Here is a 9,977-nt window from a genome sequence, read left to right on the forward strand (position 1 = left end):
GGCCAAGTTGACTTGAAAATATATAATTTTCACCCAGTTTTTAGCTGAAATCTGCACTGTAGCCAGGTGGTGCCCCATTACTTACAGCCACCTGGCTACAGTGCAGTCAACTTGGCCTCTCAGGGCTTGTGGAGCCTTGGATTATGCCAGGTGAGCAGTAGCGAAGCATTCTTTTTTTCGTTCCTTTTTTTAACGTTATTGCTCGTGACCGTGTTCACACTCAGCAGACTTGTCTGATTCTACTGCATGCAGTACACTGATTGTCGGCAAGTACCTTATACAACCCCACATCAAAAAATCACAACTATCTCCCTTTAATGAGCAGACAAATATTTTTGGAATAATCCACCTCCACTAACCGAGTTTAAACAAAAGGGGGATATGTTTTTATTGTCTGTCTTTTAATTTTTTCTGATTCCACCCTCCATTTTCTCCCCAATTGCACTTGGCCAATTCCCCCCCTGTTGCCACGGTCGCTCCTCCACCCACTGCCGATCTGTGGAGAGCCGTAGATTAGCACCATGCTTCCTCCGACACATGTGCAGTTGCCAGCCGCTTCTTTTCACCTGACAGAGGGGAGCTTCACCGGCAAGATGTAGTACGTGGGAGGATCAAGCTATACCCACCAGTTCCCTTCCGCCCCGACCAGGCACCCCGACTGACCAGAGGAGGCGCTAGTGCAGCGACCAGCACACATACCCTCAATCCGGCTTCCCACCCACAGAGACCGCCCGACCAAGCCGGAGGTAACAAGGGAGCGCAAACCTGCGACCCTCATGTTGGTAGGCAGGGAATCTGTCTGTCTTTCTGTCTTGATGATGATTTGGATCTGGGATTTCGACCATTAGATGATCATTTTCTAACCATAACTACTTTATTTCAAGATGGCAGTAGCTACATTTGAATGTGACCGAATCTTCCTGTGGGCTAACCTGAAGAATAACAGGTCTGAAACTGCTGCCTTCTGTAATCGTATGGCAGTTGTTGGAGAGAGCGCAGGAGAGAGACGGAATGGGATCTGAAAACGTAATAATACAAAATATTAAAATACTGAGAGATTTTCAGTGGCATCTGGTCTCTACATTCAAGATACGCAGGCAAAAACAAAGAAGAAGAAGATGAACAGTCAGGAGGCCAGTCATGAATTCATTCAAAACTATCCTGACCAGATCTGATCTGACCTGAGACAGAGCTCTGACTCTGAGAGATGTGGACTCGGTCATCAGCCTCGCTGCAGAGAGCTTGGATATAGTGGTGTTTTTATATGAAGTTAGCAGACTGGATGCTACAATCCTGTTCAGACTGCCAGCCCAAATCCATGTTGGCATTATGCAGATTCTATCCAGGTTTATTTCAGAAAGTCTGGGCAGCAAAAAAACAACATGAAATGTGATGTTTTGAAATCGGAGCCAAATGTGATTCCAATCGGATTTCTACAGATGCGCCTCAATCCGGATGCTCTGGTCGCTCAAATAGGATTTCAAAGTGTGTTCTGTGTCATTGCCAACGCGACACATGACGACCATGTCAAATCCAGAGTGAGGGTCAGGGAAGTACATCAGAGAGGGATTTGATCACTGCGTGCTCTGTCACTGCTGCCCAATCTGTACATGTGAGTATGGCATGCGTGAGTGTAACTGGTTTACAGCACACAGACACACAGACACACAGACACACAGACCTCCATTAGCCATTAGCCCACTACGACAGATTCATGTTTATCTTTCATTGGAAAGACAAATGTAATCGCCTCGCACTTGAATAGCATTAAGGTTGATGTGGACTCACTAGCCAGCTACAGCGTTTATGTTGCCATGGCCCTCTTATATTAATGTATATATTAATGTTGGATAGCTAACAACCCCTTCGTGTTTCACATCACATCAGCCAAAGTGGTGATGGATATAATTCCATAATACTTTGTTTCCAATCATATATGTTCACATAGACGTTTTTGTTTTCTTGTGTTCTGAACACAAGAAAACAAAAACGTCTATGTATAAATGAAGACGTGATGAACATCATTGAACCATATATGTTCACCACAGCTAGCTTGCAGCTAAAATGTCGTAAAGTGGTGCATGCGCGACTCAGATCGGACAGCAACACAGATGGGGTAGTGACAGCAGCATGGACATGGAGGACAACACAGAGAACAGTCCGTGGACAAGACAACATGTCTGCTGGCACTTTGGGGTGAGGCTTCTGTACAGGCAAAACTGGAAGGAAGCCAAACTAAGCTATAAGTCTGGACACATAAATCAGATCTGAGAAACAAATGGGATTTGCCTACAGTCTGAACAAGAGTTTAGGAAAAAGCACCAGGGAAAAAGAGCAAATGCACAGAATCTGAGTATTTATACTTTGTCTAACGAGAAAGAGTGTGAGTGTGATTAAATCAGTTACCGTAATTCCAACAAATCAGAGGTGCTGTAGGTAACATACAGAGAGGCCATGTGGACTGAAGTGAGGGCAGCAGCAGGTAAAGTGAACACAAACATTTAGTTACGAGTTGGTTAATAATCCTGACTCGCCCTCCGTCTGTTTCCAAATGGCAGGAAGAGAGTTCGTACCGGACGGCGAGGAGACAGTTCTCAGGCAAGACGTGTGAAACAGACAAAACAAAGGGCGTTCCCAAAATATATTAAAATCAATACAGTGAATGGGTTAATAAAGAACATTTAAAGAAGGTCTTCCTTCCCCTGTAAGGCACGATGCGACATTCAGATGAATTCAAACCGCTCACAGTCAGTCAGAGCCCGTCCGCTGGCTCCACAGAGGGAATCCAAGTCCGTTTCAAACTGTGATGCCGGTGGCGTTAGATTGTTGTACTTAGTGGAAAAGAGAAGGGAATAAAAAGTGGCCGTGTCCCGTGCAGAGACACACAGCAGGCGGCTCCACTCACACACAGCAGGCGGCTCCACTCACACACAGCAGGGGGCTCCACTCAGCCGCAGGCTGGGGGGACCAGAGTCTGACAGGGTCCAGTGACGGAATACAACAAGAGAAAAAACTAATGTTGGTAGTGTCAGAGAAGAGTTTTAGGAGTTGGCAGAGAGACTGCTCCTGCCTGAGGACCGCTCAATCCAGTCCGAGGGGCCGGCGCTCTCTGTGGGGTCGATCTTCTGAGGGAACACCACGAAACACAGCCTCTGGCCCACTAATGTCACCCACTCTGCAGGAAGAGACACACACAGAGAGACTAATGTCACCTGAGTTTCATCCTCCAGCATGTGGGGTGTGTGTGTGTGTGTGTGTGTGTGTGTGTGTGTGTGTGTGTGTCTGTGTGTTTGTGTGTCTGTATGTATGTACGTACGTACAGACAGACACACAAACACAAACACAAACACACGTACGTACGTGTGTTTGTGTGTCTGTACAGGTTTGTGTGTGTGTGTGTGCGCGCGCGCGCGCGCGTGTTTGTGTGTCTGTATGTATGTGTGTTTGTGTGTCTGTATGTATGTACGTACGTACAGACAGACACACAAACTGTGTCTGTACAGGTTTGTGTGTGTGTGTGCGCGCGCGTGTTTGTGTGTGTGTGTGTGTGTGTGTGTGTGGGGGGGGGTACATTACAGAAATGAATGTCACATCATGAGAATACATTGAATTGAACAGAGTACCGCAGGAATGAGTCCGGAAGACCTGGATGTTAGCACTTCCAGCTTACACTTTTATGATTTTCGAAGCATGAATGCGTTTTTTTAGTTTTCCAGAAAACGCTTCAAACGTTATAAAAGTGGTTCTCATTTGTGACGATTATCTTGCTGAACACAAACGTTGCTGTTTCATAAACTTTTGTGAACCACAGAACTTTTTTCATGCATTTAATTCCCATACAAAAATCCCATTGACTTTTACATCAGAGACAGAAGTGCAGGGACTTCTGGGTAAGCCTACAGAAATACGTCATCCCTGTGGTATTCCATTGAACGGAATTGTACTGCATCAGAGATTTAATCAAATCATATCGAATTAGTGCTATATCATTCTGTATCAAATCGTTACAACTGTATCGTTGAAGACCATGTTATGGTCTGTATAGGACTGGGACCTGGTTCTTGCAATTATCAAATGTTTACTTTATTTCCTATTAAAATTACAATGCTAAAATTAAGGGGAAAAGGGAGTTGGAACAATTGTGGCAGAGGTATTCAGCTTGGTGTCTGTCTGATTGTCTCTCTGGCTGAATCAGCTGATAGTTGGGTCATCCATGACGATTCCGTGACCGTGGAATTAAACTCAATTAAACTGCAACACATGTATCCAGATGTGTATTGTATCGTCCGAGAGGGAACAAACAAGACACACCCCTACTAAAAACACACCACACATGGTCCAGCGATATAGTTTACTAGACCGAGCCTTCTCAAGTGACCTCCTCGTCAGAAACGGAACTAACCAATGAAGTCGTAGATACACTTTGGTTTCTCCTTCCAGTGGACGCCCAGGAAGTAGACGGGTACGCCGGTGAGCATGATGACCAGGCCCACGCCGCACACCACCGGCTCAGAGTACAGGCTGAACCCCAGCAGCAAGGCCCAGAAGAGAAGGTAGCTCACAGGCACCAAGAGGCTCACCTGAGAGGAGGGAGGAGAAGAAAGCAGTTAGGGCGTCTGGGTAGTGTAGAGGTAAAACCACTCTCCTACCACCATGGAGACCCGGGCTCAATTCCCGGCAGCGGTACTACCAGCTTGGTCAGACTTTCCTACAGACACAATTGGCCGTGTCTGTGGGTGGAAAGCGGTGGGGTATGAGTCCTGGTTGCTGCATTAGCGCCTCCTCTGCAGTTATGGAAATCGCCCACCCCACTCCACGGACTGACAGACAGACACCGGCGACATCGGGCAACTGTGCGCCATCGGCTCATACATCATCACAGTTGCTCGAGTGATATCACTGATGACATTACAATTGCTCAAGTGCAAAGGCGTTGGAAGCACGGTGCGGTGGGCGCTGCAGCACCCCCTGGTGGCAAGAGATGTAAAAAAAAAAAAAAAAAATTTTTTTTTTTTTTACAGTGCACCTGAACGCAACATGCAAAATACCCGCTGAATAAGTGTCCAAATGTTCATGTAATTCTGGCCAATACTCCACTTCTGTTATAACATTTCAGTCTGGAAGATATAATGATATAATCTTTATGACTACCTTAAAAGGCTAAATGAATAGCTTAGAAAATGAATAACACCGGGGGCCCATGGTACTATTAATCCGGCCCTGGATATATGGGAGGAATAGCAGGTAGGCTATCACTGTCCCTGAGTCCTGAGGGTAAATTGAGTACCGTAATTTCCGTACTATAAGCCGCACCGGAGTATAAGCCGCAGCAGCAAAATTGCCTGTTTGTTACATATATAAGCCGCACCGGACTATAAGCCGCGGGTGTTTTAATGTTTTTTTTTTTTTTTTTTTTTTTTAATTGTGTTTTAATGTTTAATTACCATATGTAAGGGTTCGTGCACAGAGGGGATTGTCGGGAAAGAGATGGCTGTTTGAGGAAGCTCCCATTTATTAACATTTCAACAAAACAACATAACACAACACCACCTGTGTTTTTTTTTACAGTGCACACAGTGTCCGCGGTGTGGTGAAAAGAGGGCAAGAGAGGAAATTAAAACAGAAGTGGATTTATAGTTAGAAAGAGTGCTAAAGAAGAGAGAATTCCGTTTTTTATTTTATTTTTTGCTGAAAAAATCCATAGATAAGCCGCACCGTTATATAAGCCGCAGGGGCCAAAAAACGGGTAAAAAGCCGCGGCTTATAGTCCGAAATTTACGGTAATGCTGCAGAGAAGAGGAGAAGACACTGAATAATGACATCACAACAGTATAATCCTAATGTTAATTTAAAATTTAATATTCCTCTAAATATGGCTAAAAGTCCAAAAAGGGTGGGAGAGAGAATGAGGATTCCAACACAGCAGTGGGAGCAAGTGGTGACATGGAGGTGAGTGAGAAAAGGTGACTGAATAATGACACAACAGTCTAATCTTAATTAATATTCCTCTAATCTGGCGACAAAGTGGCCAAATTCTTTTTTGGCGCCGACCTTCGGTCGCCGCCAAATTTTCCGGCGCCCTGTGGGCGCCGGCAGCCATCCCCCCCAATGTTGAATCGGTGGCAGCACCCCCTACCTAAAGGTACTTCCAACGCCCCTGCTCAAGTGACATCACAATCATGACACACACTGCCGCCGCCCACACCAGCACCCACTTAGCCAATTTGAACAAACATAGGTGAATCTTATGACATGGAACATGAGCTAACAAATAGGGATGTCAACGGTTAACCGTTAATCGATTAACCGTCGCTAACGTCGTTGTTCGGTTATTGTTGTCGGTCTATCAGTTAATATTACAAAAAAAAAAAATCTTTTTTTTTTTTGGACACGTTTTTTGTTTCCTTGCAGATTTTGCACAGTGTTTTGCATCATGCAACTATTTTGTTCAAATTTTGTTCAATTGTTGGCAGCAAATCGAAATAGGCTATATTTTGTTTAAGTTTTTATGCTGCAAAAGACAGTAGGCCTAATGTGAAAAAATCTAAAGAAATAACAGATTGTTGTTGTAATGTTTACATAAACAGGAAATAAAGCTCTCAAAAATATATTTCCTTGTCATCCATATAAGAGCCAGAATGATTTTGGAATGATTACCTGATCAAAATGTGGCAATAAACTTATAAATTTCAGCAAAGCCAACAAAAAATAAAGGCATAATTCTAACACAAAAAGCATTAACATTTCAGCATCTAAATAGACACGCCTTGTTTGGGCATGAGCTCATTGAGTAAATAGACAAAAAAAAAAAAAAAAAATTTAATATTAAAAAATTATGAATTAACCGATAGGTTAATCGATTATTAGCGTCGGTTAATCGAAAGTGAAATTAACCGAAAATTGACATCCCTACTAACAAACTGAAAAAGATGAACTGTAAATGACTCGACTGTATATACTTGATGGGTCTGTAGAGGCTGTGTTAGGGTTAGGGTTGGGTTAGCCCTGTATGACAGACCGCAGTACCTTGATGGGTCTGTAGAGGGTGGGCTTCTTCCAGCGGTAGTAGAGCAGGCCAGCAATGGTGACGCCGTACGACAGGTAGTTGATAAAGGACACGTAGTTGATCAGGTTGTGAGTCTCTCCAATGCACAGGATGACAATGGTGGCCGTGCACTGAAACAAGCAACAACACCGCACGCGCGCACACACACACACACACACACACACACACACACACACACACACACACACACACACACATACAATAACTGCTATGGATTATAAGATTATATTTCCTTTGGATTTTGGAGGATTATGCTTTTATTGTGACTATCAAAGCACTTTGTAAACTCTGATGAAGCTGTGGGTGCAGTACTTACACAGACCAGCAGGGCGGGGATAGGGGTGCAGCTCTTGCAGTGGATCATGGCGAGCAGGCTGGGCAGGTGGCCCTCTCTCGCCCCAGAGAAACACAACCTGCAAGCACGCACGGTTCCAGCAAAACAGGAGAATTTATTTTCACTATAATTCGATCCATAAGGAACACAATGACAGAATGTAGGCTATGACTATTTTGGTCATGGGTTTCATACACTTTCTGTAATAAAACATTGAATAGTAAAAATCGTATCAGATGGGGGACCCTGGGACAAAGTCTTATCAAATGGGGGTCCGTGGTCTAATTTGTGTTAGTTTAGGTCCTTGATGTGGAAAAAGTTTGAGAACCACCAGCAGGGGGCAGGGCGCTCTGACCTGGAGGAGGTGAACAGGTATCCGTTGATTCCTCCAAAGGTGGACAGAGCAACGGAGATCGGCATGATGACAGAGAAGGTTCCCAACAGTTTCTCTCCAAATGTCTGGAGACAGACAGACAGACAGACAGACACACAAACACAAACACACACACACACACACACACACACACACACACACACCACTGATTTACACAACATCACAAATACACTAACATGACTTACATGGTTTATGTATGCTGATGTATGTGTTATGTCCCCTACGGTATGTGAAAATGTTCCGGTCTGATTTTGAAGCGGCTCTAGTCCCAGATATAAAATATGAAAGTTGCACTAAGTGATTTCAGACGTGGTCACAGAAGCTAACGCTCTGTGCTGTGTGGAGATTTGCACAACAGGTAAGGATGTAAACAAACAGCCACACAGGAACAGCATCAGCTTATTGTTGTTAACCTCTCAACTAATATTTAATATTTCAGGGTTTCCAGTGTAGAGCAGACGTCTGGTGTAAGAGTGATGTATCTCTGGTGGTTGGACTGGTTACTCACTACAGCCACGGCGTTGGAGGACAGCAGCTCCTCGGGCGACATGGAGGAGAAGTACGCGATGTTGGTGAGAGTGTACACAAAGGTCACCAGTGGAATGGAGATGTAGATGGCACGAGGTAGATTCCTGAGCGGACACACCCAGCACAATGAGACATGTCACCCAGCACAACGAGACATGTCACCCAGCACGATGAGACATGTCACCCAGCACAACGAGACATGTCACCCAGCACAATGAGACATGTCACCCAGCACAACGAGACATGTCACCCAGCACAATGAGACATGTCACCCAGCACAACGAGACATGTCACCCAGCACAATGAGACATGTCACTGGATGGAGGGAATGAAGTCGCTGGAGGGGGTGAAATGATCCATTTTGCAAAGCAAATGTATTATTTCATCATTCAGTAAAATTGTCCCCAGAATGGACTAAAATGTCCCCCCCCCCCGCATGTTTAACACCTCTTCTACTCCTCGCAGTGCAACAGTGCTGTCTTTCAAAGGGTGTCGTGGACTCAGCAGCTAGAGTGAAGATCCTGATATCACATGAAACTAGAAGACCTAAGCCATCCATTGGTACCAACCATGTCATGCTAGCTTGTTGGGAAGGGGGCGAAATAACACTCCAAATTTAGGCAAAATTGTGGCGAGGGAAAAACTGGCATGGCCATTTTCAAAGGGATTCCTTGACCTCTTACCTCTATCTGAATGAGAATGGGTTCTGTGGGTACCCATGAGTCTCCCCTTTACAGAAATGCCCACTTTATGCTGATCCCATGCAGTTTTTGGCAATAAACCTTGCAGTCTTTTTTTGCATGCAGTGTATGTTATTTTCGCCTATTCTAGTTGAATATTTCTGCATACTGGGGTCTCTAAACAGTCTTGGAAATGCATAAATTTGGGTAAGACTGGAAAGCTATGACTCTTGTGGATTCAAGGAGCGCAATTGTATTCATGTGTGATGATGTCTGCATAGTAGCCATTTCATTGTAGGGAGACTTTTTATAATAATAATAAGATTTTATAATAATGCCGCCCTCACAATTCTTTACTCCCCCCTCAGTCCGATATCATCAAATTGTAGAGCCGGAGAGCGATGCAGTAGTGCAGTTTTAGACGTACGCATGTGCCAAGTCGCTGCAGGTCTAGAAGTAAGCATGCACGAGTCAGAGCTGCCATGTCTGCTGATTATAGCAACGTTGGGCTTGCAACTTTATAAAACACCCTGTATGTTACACACTTTCAAACACATTTAAATCAGCAATATGATATTATGCTTGTGTGCATTCGTTTATTTAGGATGATTGAATGTTTGTATGATTCATGCTCAATGACAATTTCCCCCTGACGTTGATCTTGCTGGTTAATCGGTTAGCTATGCTACTAGCTAGCTAGCAATTCGTCCGTTAGCAAGCAACCTAACGTTACCTAATAGTCGCAAGGTACCTGCCCTATGAGCCCCAGGGCCGGTTTCCTAGCCCCAGGACAGCATCCCCAGCCTCCCTCTATGCGCCCAGTGAGCTCCATGGTCGGCCTCATGCAGAGACCCAGGACAGCCCCCTCACTCCCACCCACCCTCCAGCCCGCTTTTACCCTGACTTAGAGGGCCTTCTTCGGGGAAGACCACCCACCCCCCAGGAATCTGCCCAACTGCATACCCACTATTAAGC

General features: G+C 44.8%; 1 protein-coding gene across 1 annotated transcript in view; it reads right to left on the bottom strand.

Moving 5' to 3' along the window:
* Positions 1-3,041: 3,041 nt before the first annotated feature.
* Positions 3,042-9,977, bottom strand: part of LOC310792458 (asc-type amino acid transporter 1-like) — a gene marked incomplete at both ends in the record, with an annotated part of 26,409 nt that continues 19,473 nt past the window's right edge. The window contains 6 exons of the mRNA XM_083654146.1: positions 3,042-3,175; positions 4,403-4,580; positions 7,027-7,176; positions 7,383-7,479; positions 7,756-7,859; positions 8,303-8,426. Coding sequence (XP_083510272.1) covers positions 3,042-3,175; positions 4,403-4,580; positions 7,027-7,176; positions 7,383-7,479; positions 7,756-7,859; positions 8,303-8,426 — 787 coding nt within the window. The remainder of the gene's footprint in view (positions 3,176-4,402; positions 4,581-7,026; positions 7,177-7,382; positions 7,480-7,755; positions 7,860-8,302; positions 8,427-9,977) is intronic.

This window comes from Poromitra crassiceps (genome assembly GCF_964638095.1).
Source record: "Poromitra crassiceps genome assembly, chromosome: 18".
NCBI lineage: Eukaryota > Metazoa > Chordata > Actinopteri > Beryciformes > Melamphaidae > Poromitra > Poromitra crassiceps.